The 16035-nt window shown below is 44.6% G+C and overlaps 1 protein-coding gene across 1 annotated transcript in view; it reads left to right on the top strand.

Moving 5' to 3' along the window:
• LOC128347589 (zinc finger protein 271-like) overlaps positions 1–16035 on the top strand; it is a 36478-nt gene that overhangs the window by 2888 nt on the left and 17555 nt on the right. Inside the window, exons 2-3 of the mRNA XM_053302538.1 lie at positions 27–152; positions 3673–5246. Of these exons, the coding sequence (XP_053158513.1) occupies positions 3923–5246 (1324 nt within the window). The 5' untranslated portion in view covers positions 27–152; positions 3673–3922. The remainder of the gene's footprint in view (positions 1–26; positions 153–3672; positions 5247–16035) is intronic.

Genomic DNA, 16035 nt, shown 5'->3' on the forward strand with positions numbered 1-16035 from the left:
AGTGAGAGCTTATTTCCTTTTTTCAGGGGCTGGTAACATTCAAGGAGGTAGTAGTGAATATCACTGACAGGGAGTTGACCCTGCTGGATCCATACTAAAGGGCTCTGTACAAAGAAGTTATGCTGAAGAATAATGCAACATGGACTCCCTAGGTAAGGAGCTCCTTGCTGATAGATGCTGAAAGGTGTCTTAAAAAATGGCTGCCGCACATGCACTGCACAACCCTAACCCATGCCAGGCCTCACAGGGCACTTGTACATGCGCAGCAGCTTCCAAAATGGCCACCGCGCAAACATGCGGTGGCCCGAATGGGCTGGAGGGAGGCATTTTGAAGGCTGGAGGGGGGAGGGGGAGCCTCCGTGGACCCCCCTGCCACACCAATGAACTCCCCGGGAGGAGAGAAAGGTAAAAAAAAAATTAAAATAAATTCGTGAACCCCCCCCCCAAACCGGACCAGGGGGTTTCTAGGGGGTGCAAAACCGAACTGAGCTGGTCAGGTTTGAGTCCAGTTTGGACTCGAACTGAACCCGGCCAGCCGGTTCCATGCACACCCCTAGTCTTGGTCCATCTAGCTTACCATTGTCTACACAGACTGGCAGCAGCTCTTCCAAGGTTTCAGAGTCTTTGCCAGTCCTACCTAGAGATGCCAGGGATTGAACCTGGGACCTTCTGGATGCCAAGCAGATGCTCTACCACTGAGCAACAGCCTCATCCTCTCCTATGTCTGATGGCACCAGTGACACACTGGACTGTGACTGGGTTGTTGCACTTTAAGTCAGGTCTGGAAACACAATGGGTGTCTTGTGTTGAAACAAGGAGGGCCTAGAGTGAGGAAGATGCTTTTGCCTTTTCCTGATGTTAGTTTAGGAAGTTTTAGAATCACTGGAGCAATGCCAGGACATGTGACTAATGTCATCTTGGACTTGTATCTTGGCATCAGAGATGTGGGTTTACTGGAATATTTTCCCATGCAATTTTTTCTTCATTTGCATATAAACTTCATTTTATTTTTTCTCTCAGAAAATTTACTTTGAAATTTTTTCTGATGCCCTAAATAGATTATGATCTGATCTGTCATGTTAATTAGCCCCATTTATTTAATTTTTTTTGGGGGGGGGGGGCGGGGGGACAGCCTGGGAAACTAATATAGTGTGAATCAAATGTTTTTCAAGTTGTCAAGAAGTTGAATTGAACTTGGGGTCTGTGTGTGTGTGTGTGTAAGCCTTCCTGACAGGGTAAGATGGCTAGCCCCAGAGATACCCCCCCCCTTTTTTAACAGCATGCCCCAAACAGCTAGGGCATGGGGAATAGAATAGAACAGGATAAACTTTATTACGATCATAGACCAGACAATAGAGCAAAAATGTTACATAGGACTCGAGTGTGTAATCCAAACAATGTCGCAAAACCTAGCCACACTGAAAGTGATCTCTTTGCAAAAATTTGATAACAAAAACTCCAAATAAAATTCATCAGAGTGTCCCGGAAACTTCCCCAAAAGATGTGAAATTAGTTTTGAACGAACATCACTATAAAAATTGCAATATAAAATAACACGAGGGGTAGTTTCTATGGCACCCATTCCACAGGGGCGAAACCTTAAGTTAAACAGAATCTTTTTATATCTACCTTCCCTAATGGCCGTCGGAAGGACATTTAGGCAGGCAAGAGTAAATGGACACCTAAATTTAGAGCTAAGAATATTATCTAAATATGCTGCTGGTTTGGAATTAAAAAGTTGTTTCCCCAAATATATAGCACTCTTTAAACAGGCTGTTTCCATTGTAGTTCTGTATCAGCAATACGCTGCTTAATAACCTGCCAGGCCTGACTGATCATGTCCTAATCTAATAATTTCCTCATGGGAGAACCCAAATGGAAGAAGTTTATTTTTAACCAGGGTCTTCCACTTATGATTAAAATCATCAATCATTACTAAGGAAACCAGGCCTACGTTGGTAAAAACCAGTTTTAGCCAGAACTTTATAATACAGGAGGTCCAGTAACCTGATTCAACTCTATTATTATTAATTATTATTATTTTTACATTTATATCCCGCTCTTCCTCCAAGGAGCCCAGAGCGGTGTACTACATACTTGAGTTTCTCTTTCACCACAACCCTGTGAAGTAGGTTAGGCTGAGAGAGAAGTGACTGGCCCAGAGTCACCCAGCTAGTTTCATGGCTGAGTGGGGATTTGAACTCGGGTCTCCCCAGTCCTAGTCCAGCACTCTGACCACTACACCTTGCTGACTCTAGCGAGACCTACCTCAGGTTAGAGTATTGGGAACACAGGGGGGAACATGAAGAATGGCTCTAATAAGTTTGGACTGTACAGCTTCTAGCGGAACAAAATTACTAGAAGGCCTCAGTTGGGCACCATAAAAAAGTAGGGGATAGGGCATGGGGAGTTTTGGGATTAGATACACCAAACATAGACCAGCAGCTAGAAAAATCAAAAGGTGTCTTGTCTTTTTATCAAAGGGACAAGAGCCTGGGTTTGAAAAGCAGTGGGAGAAAGAGAAATGTTAGCACCATATGTATGAATACATGACAAACACAACAAATAAGTATATACCGTTTTCCATCAAAAAGTTCCCAAAGTGGTTTACATAGAAATAAATAAAATAGCACCCTGTCCCCGAAGGGCTCACAGTCTCAAAAAGAAACAGAAGATAGGCACTGGAGGGATGCTGTGCTGGGGATGGATCGGGCCAGTTGCTCTCCCCCTGCTCAGCATGCCACCCAACCCCCTGCTACAGGGGCGTAACTATAATAGGGCAAGGGGAGACAGTTGTCTGGGGGCCCACTGCCTTGGCCCCCCCCCGAGGCAAGTCACATGACTGACTCCCCCAGCCACGCACTCGCCCAGGCTTCCTTCAGTTGTATTCATCCTCCAAAATGGATGGGAGTGTTCAGACCTGGAGCTACCAGAACAGCATGTCTTTCTTTAGTACCATTAAATGACTTGCATCGTCCACAATTTACAAAGCCTTTTAAAAAATAATTTAGGATGATGTTCTATTGTGGCACATAGGTGAGAGATAGATAGACAGATTTTACTCTGCTTTTTGTTACCACTATTCAGCCTCATTTAAGATTTCTTTACTTCATGAGCTGAGCTTCAGTGAGGAGAGGGGCATTTTAAAATCTTGTCCCTGGACCCACTCCAACCTTGCTACGCCCCTGTCCTGCTACCTCCTGCTTTCTGCTCATCCCATCCTCTGAAAGGTTAGAGGGAGGCATGGAGCAGCACTAAGCGTCTTGAATCCTCCACGTTGTAAAGGTAGGACAGGAGAAATAGCAGCCATGACTTTTGCCACTGCTACCGCCTCCACCACCATAATGGGAGATCAGCAGAAGATTAGGCAGGGATGGGAAGAGAGATTGGGGTGAAGAGTGTGCAGGGGTGGGGGAGTTGCAGCTTGGGCTCACCCTCTCACCTCAGGTACTGCTTGGGGGCGGGGGTGGTGGTGGTTCTTGATCTATGCTTGGTCTGTGAATCAACAGGGAGGCATTTCCCTTGTTAGTATGAATTCTCCATAAATGTGTGTGAATTTACTCCGCAAATTAGTGAACAGGCCACTGATTTGCGCCTCCATGCTTCATTTCAGTGCTTAAGCTTCTCAGTTCAAGAAATCAGCATGATTATTTTTTTTTAAAATTCCAGCAGGTGTTGAAAAAGACCACGAGGGATATGAACTATGTGGTTTGTGCCAGAAGAGACTTCAGGGATCAAGATGGATCAAGGAGGCAGGAGATAAATCAAAGGGACTTCCGTGGCATTCCAGCCCAGCAATCGTATTGGAAAAGCAAGGAAAGGAATAAGTGCTCTGTTCATACAGGGACCCTCAGTTGTAAATTAAGCTTTAAAATATATTGCAGAATTCACACAACACCGAAAACAGGTAAGTGCTTACAATATGGAAAGAGCTTCACTCAAAGCACACACCGTACTTGGCATAAAAGAGTCCACAGCAGAAAATGCTAGGAATCAGGATGGATCAAAGACACAGAATGGAAACCAGGCAAAGAATTGGAAGAACAAATCCGATGCTTGTCAGGGTGTGGACTTCCATGTCATTCCAGCTGAACAAGATAAAAAGGCTGTAAAGAGGAAGAATGAGTGCCATGTATGTGCAAAGACCTTCAGTAGTCAGTCTGTACTTAAGAGGCACCAAAGTATCCACACAAGAAAGAGACCATATAAACTCGGAGATTGTGGTGAGAGCTTTGATCAAATATCGGATCTTATTAGACATCAAATAATTAATACAGCAGGGGAACCATATACATGTGTGGAATGTGGAAAGAGCTTCACTAAGAAAAGAAATCTTAATAATCATCAAAGAATCCACACTGGAGAGAAACCATATGTATGTTTGGAATGTGGAAAGAGCTTCACTAACAAAAGAAGTCTTAATTATCATCAAAGAAGCCACACTGGAGAGAAACCATATGTATGTTTGGAATGTGGAAAGAGCTTCACTAACAAGAGAAGTCTTAATAATCATCAAAGAATCCACACTGGAGAGAAACCATATGTATGTTTGGAATGTGGAAAGAGCTTCAGTTGGAAGGATACATTTGACAGGCATCAATTAGGTCACACAGGGGAGAAACCATATAAATGTTTGGAGTGTGGAAACAGTTTCAGTCTTCACCGGAGACTCACTTCACACCAAAGAATCCACACGGGGGAGAAACCGTATAAATGCTTGGAATGTGGGAAAAACTTCAGTCACAACACAAGCCTTGCTTCACACCAAAGAATCCACACAGGGAAGAAGCCATATAAATGCTTGGAATGTGGAAAGAGCTTCAGTCACAGTGCAAGCCTTACTGTACACCAGAGACTCCACACAGGGGATAAGCCATATAAATGCTTGGAGTGTGGAAGATGCTTTAGTCAGCGCCCACACCTTATTTCACATAAAAGAACTCACACAGGAGATAAACCATTTAAATGTCTAGAATGTGGAAGATGCTTTAGTCAGAACCCACACCTTACTTCGCATAAAAGAATTCATTCAGGAGATAAACCTTATAAATGCTTGGAATGTGGAAAAAGCTTTGGTCATACATCAAGTCTCACTTCACACAAAAGAGTCCACACAGGAGAGAAACCATATAAATGCTTGGAGTGTGGAAAGTGCTTCAGTCAGAACTCACCCCTTAGGATACACGAAAGACTCCACACAGGGAATAAACCATATAAATGCTTGGAGTGTGGAAAGAGTTTCAATGGTCGCAGAGATCTTATTTCTCACAAAAGAATTCACACAGGAGAAAAACCATATAGGTGCTTGGAATGTGGAAAGAGCTTCAGTCAAACGTCAAGCCTTAAAATACATGAAAGAATCCACACAGGGATGAAACCATATAAATGCTTGGAGTGTGGAAGGAGCTTCACTGTGAGCTCAGGCCTGACTTCACATCTAAGTATTCACACAGGAGAGAAGCCATATGAATGTTTGCAGTGTGGAAAGAGCTTCCGTCAAAGCTCAGCCCTAACTTTGCATCAAAGAAGCCATACAAGGAAGAAACAGTAGAAATACTTGGCGTGTAGAAAGCCAATAATGGCCTACAACGTATTTCACATTAGGGAATTCACACAGGAGTAAAACCATATAAGTGCTTGGTGTGCAGAAATGGCTTCCGGTGGCCTCCACACTTCTTCTCTCGTCAAAGAATGCACAATATGGAAATACCACAAAATGATCACACTGTGGATAAACTTTTGTAGGGCATCAAACTGTCCTAGACATCAAACCTACCAAGAGGGAGAATCTTCATAAATGATTAGTTCAGTGGGTTTTCTAATCATAACATCAGAGCATTAATAAGTCGAACACTAATGTAATTTCTTGGTCACAAACCCTGCATGATAAACTCATCCTCATTTATGCTGCTGCTTATTATAATAGCATAAATGGGGCTAATCTTCTTTAGTATCAACATTGGTTGATATAAATGGGTTTGTGATATAACATTGTTGATGCAATTGACATACTATGGACAAGCCAAGGAGAATATAGATGCAGACAAATTTGTTAACATTTTGGTTTTATATACTGATCATTGGAATACAAAATTCAGGGATGACATTTAGCCATATGCTTATTCTCATTTTGTGAAATGGAGTATTTTATTTATTTTGTTTTTGTAAAATATCTATATCCCATGCCTCCAGCACAATACTGTCCTGGGCAGCTCACAACAATTAAAAAATAAATAAAATTTGAAAGTAAAACCAATAAAACATTGTATAAAATACATCAATTAAAGCAGACTCAATTAGGAGAGCTGGTCTTGTGGTAGCAAGCATGACTTGTCCCCATAACTAAGCAGGGTCTGCCCTGGTTGCATCTGAATGGGAGACTTGATGTGTGAGCACTGGAAGATATTCCCCTCAGGGGATGGAGCCGCTCTGGGAAGAGCAGAAGGTTTCAAGTTCCCTCCCTGGCTTCTCCAAGATAGGGCTGAGAGAGATTCCTTCCTGCAACCTTGGAGAAGCCGCTGCCAGTCTGTGAAGACAATACTGAGCTCGATAGACCAATGGTCTGACTCCGTATATGGCAGTTTCCTATGTTCCTAACTTAAAAAGCTCATCAGACTGTAGGAAAAGATATTAAAAAGCCTCTCTAAACAAGTTTTAAGAACTTTTTAAAAATCTTTGAGGAAGGGAGCATGGTGAAGCTTTTCTGGAAGGGTGTTCTGGATCCAAGGGGCCACAAATGAGAAGGCCCTGTCTCTTGTCTCTGACAACTGGATCTGTCAATGGTGAAAGCAGGGCCCAAGCTGGTGAGCAGAAGGCCCTGGCAAATTCATATGGGTGAATGCAATCCGATGAGTACCCTGGCCCCAAGCTGTGTGGGGCTTTAAAGGTCAAAAATCAGCTCTTTGCATCTAGACTCTAGAACAGTGGTTTCCTCCCAGGGTTCCTCCAGATGTTGCTGAACTGCAACTTCCATCATTCTCAGATACAATTTATTATGGCTGGGGGTGGTGGGAGTTGTAGTTCAGCAACATCTGGAGGAACTCTGGTTGGGAATCACTGCTCTAGAGTATGCTCCCCTTAGGGGAGATGTTCCATTTAGGGGATGGGACCACTCTGGGAAGAGCATCTTCATGTTTGGATGCAGAAGATTTCAGGTTCCCTCCCTGGCATCTCCAGATAGGGCTGGGAGGGACTCCTGCCTGTAACCCTGGAGAAGCTGCTGATAGTCTGGGTAGACAATACTGAGCTTGATGGACCAATGATCTGTCAATTGGTCCTTCTTGATATGTTCCTAAAAGTATTTGGTACCTGCAGCTGGTGCAAAATGCAATGGCTGGGCTGTTGTCAGATGCCTCTCAGAGTGAGGATATCATTCCAATACCTGCACTGGCTTCTGATCTCTTCCGGGTACAATGGAAAGTGCTGGCTTATTGCTTTTAAACCCCTAAATGGTTTAGGCCCTAGATCTCTTAAGCATTGCTTGCTCCTAAGTGAGTCTGTCCACGACACACAATCTTCTGGAGCGGCTCTGCTTTGCGTTCCATCTGTTGCAAATATTGTTACTCGTGTGGGACTGGGCCTTCTCAGTGGTTGCCCCCAGTCTGTAGAACTCCTTTCCTGAAGAGACAGATTTCCCAGAGTTTTTAAACTCTCTTCCAGACTTTAAAAACTTTTCTTTTTTTTCAGGCCCCTTGAAGGTAATATACGGTGGTTGCTGTGTGCTGGGTTTGTTCCTTTTTTGTTCCCCTCTGTTGGTTGATTATTTCTGTTATTGTCACTAATTCTCTGTCTGGTTGATCTAGTTAATAGTACTAGTAGAAATATAAACATTGGATTTCTGTTCCTGGTCCCAAAACTGTTCCACTTGACTTCACATTGGGTCAGCAGCATCTGGAGCAGGGATTCTCAACTTTAGGTCCCCAGATATTACTGGACCAGCTACCATAATCCCCAGACCTAGTGGCCTTTGGTTGGGGACTATGAGAGTGGAAATCCAACAACATTTGGGGACCCAAGATTAAGAACCCATGATCTGTAGTATTGTTTCCTGGGTGGTGTGTGTTCTAAGGCAGACAAAGCACACCATCCAGTCTGTAGGAGATTGGAATGGGTATGCAGGAGAGAAATCTGGGAACAGGTTCAGAGGAGGAAAATGGCCAGAGGTCTGGAATAACAATAAATAATAATAATAATTCAGTTTCTATACCGCCCTTCCAAAAATGGCTCAGGGCGGTTTAATGGCTCAGGAAGATTGCCCTGCGAGGAAAGGTTGCAAGAAAGGTTGCAGAAACAAATCCTGCGAGGAAAGGTTGAAGGACCTGGGCATATATAGCCAGGAGAAAAGAAGACTGAGGGCAAAGCCATAAGAAAAGCCCTGCTTGATCAGGCCCAAGGCCCATCAAGTCCAGTATCCTGTTTCCCACAGTGGCCTACCAGATGCCTCTGGGAAGCCCCCAGGCAAGAGGTGAGAGCATGCCCTCTCTTCTACTGCGACTCCCCTGCAAGTGATATTGAGAGGCATCTTGCCTCTGAGGCTGGAGGTGGCCTATAGCCCTCAGACTAGTAGCCATTGATAGACCTGTCCTCCATGAATTTTTCTATACCCCTCTCAAAGCCATCCAGGCGGTTGGCTGTCACCAGATTTTTGTGGCAGATAATTCCATAGGTTGATTATATGTTGTGTGGAAAAGTACTTCCTTTTGTTGTTCTGAAATTTCTTGGCAATCAGTTCCATGGACTGACCCCTGGTTCTAGTGTTAGGTGAGAGGGATAAAAATTTCTTTCTGTCAACCTCCACACCATGCATGATTTTATAGACCTCAATCATGTCCCCCCCTCAGTCATCTTTTATTCCTAAACTAAAAAGCCCCAGGGGTTGTAGCCTTACCTGGAAGGTGACAGCACCCTTCCATTATCTGAAGGGCTGTCACCCTGAAGAGGGCAAAGACTTGTTCTCTGACACCTCATGGAGCAGGATTAGATCTAGTGGGGTCAATAGGCCAATGTGGTGTGATGGTTACAGTTTGGGGCTCGGTTCAGGGAGACCTGAGTTCAAATCCCCAGTGAGCCAGGAAACTCAGTGGGTGACTCTGGCCAATCACTTCTCTCTCCGCCTAATCTACCTCACAAGGTTGTTTGTGAGAGAAATATAACCATGTATACCACTGGGCTCCTTTGAGGAAGAAGGATATAAGGAGGGAAGACGTCAGCTGAATATTAGGAGAAACTTCTTAACTTCCTCTCTCACAAACACTAGAATGGGCTCATCCCATAAAACTGAAGGCTGGGAAATTTAGGACCGACAAAAGGAAGCATTTTTTCACACAGCGCATAATTAATCCATGGAATTCTCTGCCATGGGATGTGGTGATGGCCACTAGCTTGGATGGACTAGCTTAAACAAATTCATGGCGGACAGGTCTATCAATGGCTACTGGTCTGGTGGTGATAGGCCACCTCTCAATACCAGTTGCAGGGGAGCAACAGCAGGAGAGAGGGCATGCTCTCACTTCTTGTCTGTGGGCTTCCCAGGAGCATCTGGTGGGCCACTCTGTGAAGCAGGATGCTGGACTAGATGGGCCCTGGGCCACGACCATTCTCTGGTCATGGATACAAAGAATAAAACCACCCCTTTCTAAGTCAGCATTGGCACAGGAAAATGATTAGCTTTTTACCTCTAAACATTTCATCTGAAACTTCATGTTTGTGTTTTTTCAGGATGTTTTTTAAGATCTAGTTAATCTAGGTTAGCTATTTAGTTTGCTCTCTGGTTCTCAAACATAAGGATGAGTGAAGAGCTCTGGGTATACATGAAGGGAGTTAAAGATCTGAGTTTGAGTGACACAGTAGAACAATGGAAGGTGTCTCCATGGCAACTAGGTTTCTATTAAGAGAGGACTGGGATGTTGACATACTTCTCTTCAGATTTTCTGCTTGCTTATGATACATTTTAGGCTAAATGGGTAAAATTCAGAGAGGTGGCAGGTTGCTTTTAGGACATCACTTTGCTCTGTTTCACTTTCAGTATCAGAAATCTTCCCTGAAATTATCTTCATGTAAAGCTCTTTGTAGGAGATTCTCGTTTGATGTCTTATGCTTATATTTGTCTGTGTTTATGGTCTGTACAGGTGAAACTTGGAAAATTAGAATATCGTACAAAAGTCCATTAATTTCAGTAATGCAAATTAAAAGGTGAAACTGATATATGAGACAGACGCATTACATGCAAAGCGAGATAAGTCAAGCCTTAATTTGTTATAATTGTGATGATCATGGCGTACAGCTCATGAAAACCCCAAATCCACAATCTCAGAAAATTAGAATATTACATGAAACCAAGAAGACAAGGATTGAAGAATAGAACAATATCGGATCTCTGAAAAGTATAAGCATGCATATGTATTCAGTACTTGGTTTGGGCCCCTTTTGCAGCAATTACTGCCTCAATGCGGCGTGGCATGGATGCTATCAGCCTGTGGCACTGATGAGGTATTATGGAAGACCAGGATGCTTCATTAGCGGCCTTCAGCTTTTCTGCATTGTTTGGTCTCATGTCTCTCATCCTTCTCTTGGCAATGCCCCATAGATTCTCTATGGGGTCAGGTCAGGCGAGTTTGCTGGCCAATCAAGCACAGTACACTGTATACTTTTCAGAGGTCCGATATTGTTCTATTCTTCAATCCTTGTCTTCTTGGTTCCATGTAATATTCTAATTTTCTGAGATTGTGGATTTGGGGTTTTCATGAGCTGTACGCCATGATCATCACAATTATAACAAATTAAGGCTTGACTTATCTCGCTTTGCATGTCATGCGTCTGTCTCATATATCAGTTTCACCTTTTAATTTGCATTACTAAAATTAATGGACTTTTGCACGATATTCTAATTTTCCGAGTTTCACCTGTATATGCTTACCAAGAGCTATACAGGTATCTTTATAGAAACTTTCTCCAGAGTCCTTAGGCCTCCTGAACATGGACTTGTGTTGTGGTGTATATTGTATATAGTTTTCATACTCCTTGGCTAGCTAAATAGATTAAGACTGGTCTAAATTCTAAGGATAGGAAAAACCCCTATTTGAGCAATTGGTGACACTGTGATGCGTTGTCCTGGGCCACCTCTGATCCTTGTATCTTTGAATATTGTGCCTATGGAGGCGAGAGAGATGAAGGTGGACAGACGTGCCCATGGTCTGCAGCTGGACTGGATGGTTCTAGCAACAAGAGTCCTTGTAAAAAAGAATGCAATTATTGTTCTGATGGAGTTTGAGATTTCAACGGGCGTAAATATACCCGAGTTGGATTGTGACTCAGAGATATTGATAACTGCTAGGTTTTTGCTATGGTTTTTAGCATTTTAATTTGCATAAAGCAAACATCAATTAAATAAAATGGACTTCGCTTTCCACCGCTGTGTCTGATTACTGGTAGGAATCTTTTCACAAAGTTCTTCTCACAAACAAGAGATAACGAAGAGCATGTAGCCAGCAGCACATATACCCCAAAAGCCCCCTTTTATCCTATTCACCTTCTTCCCTCTCCAAATCATTAAATCCAGGCCATTGTGTATTTACATGAAAACAAGACTACTGATGGAGAACCCCCCTCCTTTTTCTAAATTATTAGGCTTACAAAAGGAACCTATCACATATTATGAATACAATGATGGATATTTATAGTCCTTTTCAACAAAAGTCCCCAAAGCGGTTTAAATAGATATAAATCAATAAAATGGCTCCCTGTCCCCAAAGGGCTCACAATCTTAAAAAAGAGATGACGACACCAGCAACAGCCACTGGAGGATGGATAAGGCCAGTTGCTCTCCCCCTGCTCAGAAAAGAATCACCATTTTTAAAAGGTGCCTCTTTGCTCAGTTAGCAGGGGGTATTTGAAGGTATTCTCTGCTTTGGTAGACAGAGCTTCCATTTAGGGTTATCCCAGCTGCTTTGCATGCAGAGTCTCCCAGCTTCCATCCCAGCATGTCCAGGAAAGGCAGGGAAAGAAAGACTCTTTCCTGAAACCCTAGTGAGCTAATACCAGTCAGAGGAGTCAATACAGAGGGAGATGGACTGAAGCAGTGTTTCTCAATGTTTTGGGAGTCACAGACCGGTGCATTCTTTGTGCACAGTTTCCTGGACCAGCAGTTAGTAAAGGGGCCACCCCCTCCACCCCCACCCCAGGCACCCCCCAAAACAATTGTGAGCCGGTGGGGGCTGCCACCGCCGGTGCTCTCCAGAGTTCATTTCGAGGCAGGCAGCCCTTGCTGCTGGGATAACATTTATTTCGAGGAAGTGAAATGAACGTTATCCCAGCAGTGAGGGCTGCCTGCCTAGAACTGAGCCACGGAGAGCTCCCAGCAGCGGCAGCCCCCACCGGCTCAAACCCGGGTTTTTTTTGGGGGGGGGATTCCTCCTGGATCGGCACTCAACTCCTCACAGACCGGCAGTTGAGAAACACTGGACTGAAGTACTGACTCCCATTGGAGGAAGAGCGCTGGTCTTGTGGTAGCAAGCATGACTTGTCCCCTTAGCTAAGCAGGGTCTGCCCTGGTTGCATATGAAAGGGAGACTAGAAGTGTGAGCACTGGAAGAGATTCCCCTCAGGGGATGGAGCCGCTCTGGGAAGAGCAGAAGGTTTCAAGTTCCCTCCCTGGCTTCTCCAATATAGGGTTGAGAGAGATTCCTGCCTGCAACCTTGGAGAAGCCGCTGCCAGTCTGTGAAGACAATACTGAGCTGGATGGACCAATGGTCTGACTCAGTATATGGCAGCTTCCTATGTTCCTATTGGTACGAAACGAGGTCTTGCTCTTCTCAGCCTCCCATTCCCAGCCAGCTCCCCCACCTTGCAACTAGGGATGTGCACGAATTGTTTTGGCAGGGTTACCTGCTCCTCTGCATTTCCTGGTGCAGTGCTGTGCCGCTCAGAAGTCTGTGCGTGGCTGCACCCCGTGCAGTGTGGCAGCCATGTGCGTGGTCATGCCGCCACACGTGTGGTGGCTATGTGTGCCCTGCTGCTGCAGGCAGGCTGCTGGGTGCAGCGCCTTCTGAGCAGCACAGTGCTGCACAAGGAAATGTGGGGCAGTGGAGGAGCAGGTAAAGACTGGCTTTACTTGTGCTTAAAGGGACTGCTCCCCACCCCGCTGAAACGCATCTGTGCATCCCTACTGCATGCACCAAATCGATTCATGCACATCCCTACTTTATTTACATTTATATCCTGGTCTTCCTCCAAGGAGCCCCGAGCAGAGTACATGGCGATGTTTATCTTCACAACAACCCTGTGAGGTAGGTTAAGCTAAGAGATACCAAGGGAGCTTCTGGCTTTGCAGAGAGAAGGGATGGAAGAAGTCCGCTGCTGTGGACATTGTGGGGGAATCCAAGGTGGGCCAGCTACCTGAAACATTGAAGTGTGCATGCAGAAGGATTGATTACTATTCCTTCTCCCCCCCACCCCCACACTTTTTATCTCAATTCTCTGTCTGGGCATCTCTTCTCTCCACTCCCTCAGGGTTTTCCCACCCTCTCCTGCAGCCCACCAGAACCACATAGTACTTTGGTAAAGTTACCCCTGCTAACTGGGCAAAGGCACCTTTTACTGTGGTGATTCTCTTTATTTAGCAGGGGGAGAGTAACTGGCCCTATCCACCCCCAGCACAGTACTTCCAGTGACTGTTGCTGGTGTGTGTCTTATGTTTCTTTTTAGAATGTGAGCCCTTTGGGGACAGGGAGCCATCTTATTTGTTTTATTTCTCTTTCTAAACCGCCCTGAGCCATTTTTGGAAGGGCGGTATAGAAATCGAATTAATAATAATAATAATAATAATAATAATAATAAATAATGAGGGAGAAGGGAAAGGAGTTGAAAAGTATGCAGCAGCAGTCTCCTTTAAAGGCACAACGGGAGAACTTGAATTAGTACAATAGTTGTAGTAGGTGAATCAGCAGCATGCACTGAATGATAATTTCATCTGTCATATTGGAAAAGATGATTTATTTGAATGACATTTTTCTTTGAAAACTCCTTATGATCATTGCCTTGATTTTGTTAGTAAAAATAAGTGGTTTGATCTGAGCCAAAGGTTCTTCCCATTTGCTGAAATTAAGAGACAAAGGGTGTCTTGTAAGCAGGGCCAGTGCTACCATTAGGCCAACTAGGCAGTCACCTAGGGCGCAGACCTCAGAGGGGCGCAGAGTGTCAAGTGTCCATGTGTTTGCCTAGGGCGCAAAATAGTCTGGCACTGGCCCTGCCTGTAAGGGACAGACAATTTGGGGCTGAAATAAGGGACGTTCCTGCTAATAAGGGGCTGTTGATAACCCCAAGTCAAACCCTCATATGGAACTTGCAGGGGAAACCCATTTCAACCTTTTAAATGGGTTCTCGTCAGTCAGCAAAAATCACTTTCCTGTTTACACCATACCCAATAGGAGATCAGTGGACCAAGAGGAAGACCACGTAGTGGGATCTTTTTTCTGGGTCTTGCAGGGTGGGATCTAATGTAGCTGTGCCTTGTTGGGGCTCTTCTGCCTTCCCTTGAGTGGGTTGTGTGTTTAATTCCCTGCTGATTAAGTCTAAAGACTTAATCAGTGTTTAATTCCCTGCTGATTAAGTCTAAAGACTTATCTTTTTACCCAAGCTTTTTAGCTTTTTAACTTTTTAAATTTTTTAAACTTTTGATTGTTTATTATTTGTTTTAAATTGTTTTTAGTATTTGTTTGTTGTGAACCGCCCTGAGACCTTGGGTTAAGGTGGTATAAAAATGTGCTAAATAAATAAATAAATAAAAATTAATGGCTCAAGATAGGAAGAAGCTGGCACTGAAGATTCTGCTATGTTTTGTATACAGTACTGTGGTTTTCTTTTTTCCTTCAAGTAACATGATAACTCACCAGCACCAAACTACATTCAGTGATACTCTTATAGTAACCCAAGGGGTCTCTTTCTCTCAGATATGCTGCAGAGATACGTCCGGTTCCCAATCGAACTTGGCCTTACGGGTGGGGGTGGCCTTCCAATGCGGGGAAAAAAGAACAAGCCGGCTCAGGATCTGGAGCCTGTCGAACGGCTCCCCTGTTTCTCGTGTTGCTCTTGCCCCGCATATGGCAGGCTGCAACCGAGAACCGGAAGCGAAAGCTGAGAGGTTGAGCCTTCTTTGTCTACCTCTATGATTCCCAAGGAATGCATTTTTCCTTTTCCGCTTGCTTGGAATGGGGAGGGGGTTTCTCCTGCTGCTATTCCCCGAATCCCCGACAAAAAGCTGAAGGATTGAGAAGGGTTCATGGCGCAGTAGTGGGGAGGTGAGTGAGAAAGCTGGCGGGGAAGAACCCAGCCTCCTCATTTGGATTCGCATCTTGCAAAACAGCACACTCAAATTCCTTTGTTTGCTTTGCTCGGGCCTCCTGGGAGTTCTCTTCGGTTCTCCACGGGCTGTTACGGAGGGAGGGTGGGATATATGGGCCTTGGGACCAAAGATCGAGCCTTGTTTGAGGGTTTGGGAGGGGACCGCTTCGCTGTTTTTGTGCTCGGGATCTGGAGCAGGGGTGGGGGGCTCTTTCATTGCTGTTCCCCGTCCTCCATCGCTGCTCTCTTGTGAATGTTGTTGGTCTCCTCCTCTTAGGATGGCTGACAGTTGTGGGTCACTTGCAGGGGGAGAAACTTCGGACTCCAGCTTCTCCCTATGTTTCTTTACAATTGTTAGAAAAATTTCCCCCACCGTCTTGGTTGCTGGAAGGAGTTTGCATGGATACGACAGACGCCCCTTTTCTGCATGCTGATCATCACTGTCAGTGTTAAGGGGCGTGACTTGATGGAAGAGGGACAGCAAGAGAGTTGACTTGAGGCCGGAAATCCAACAGGAAAGGTGGATCTTTGGGGAAGGAAAAGCTTCACAGAAGCACTTTTGAAAAACTATTTCAGGAATGGGAGGCAAGGTAGGCTGACGAAGCTCTGTCTGGAATTTAGAAAAGAGGAGGAGAAATACAAAATCAGGCTGCATGTGGCTCATCCTGACCTCCACAGGCATTTATAGATTAGAGCCA

This window comes from Hemicordylus capensis, chromosome 2 (assembly GCF_027244095.1).
Source record: "Hemicordylus capensis ecotype Gifberg chromosome 2, rHemCap1.1.pri, whole genome shotgun sequence".
In the NCBI taxonomy this organism is placed as follows: domain Eukaryota; kingdom Metazoa; phylum Chordata; class Lepidosauria; order Squamata; family Cordylidae; genus Hemicordylus; species Hemicordylus capensis.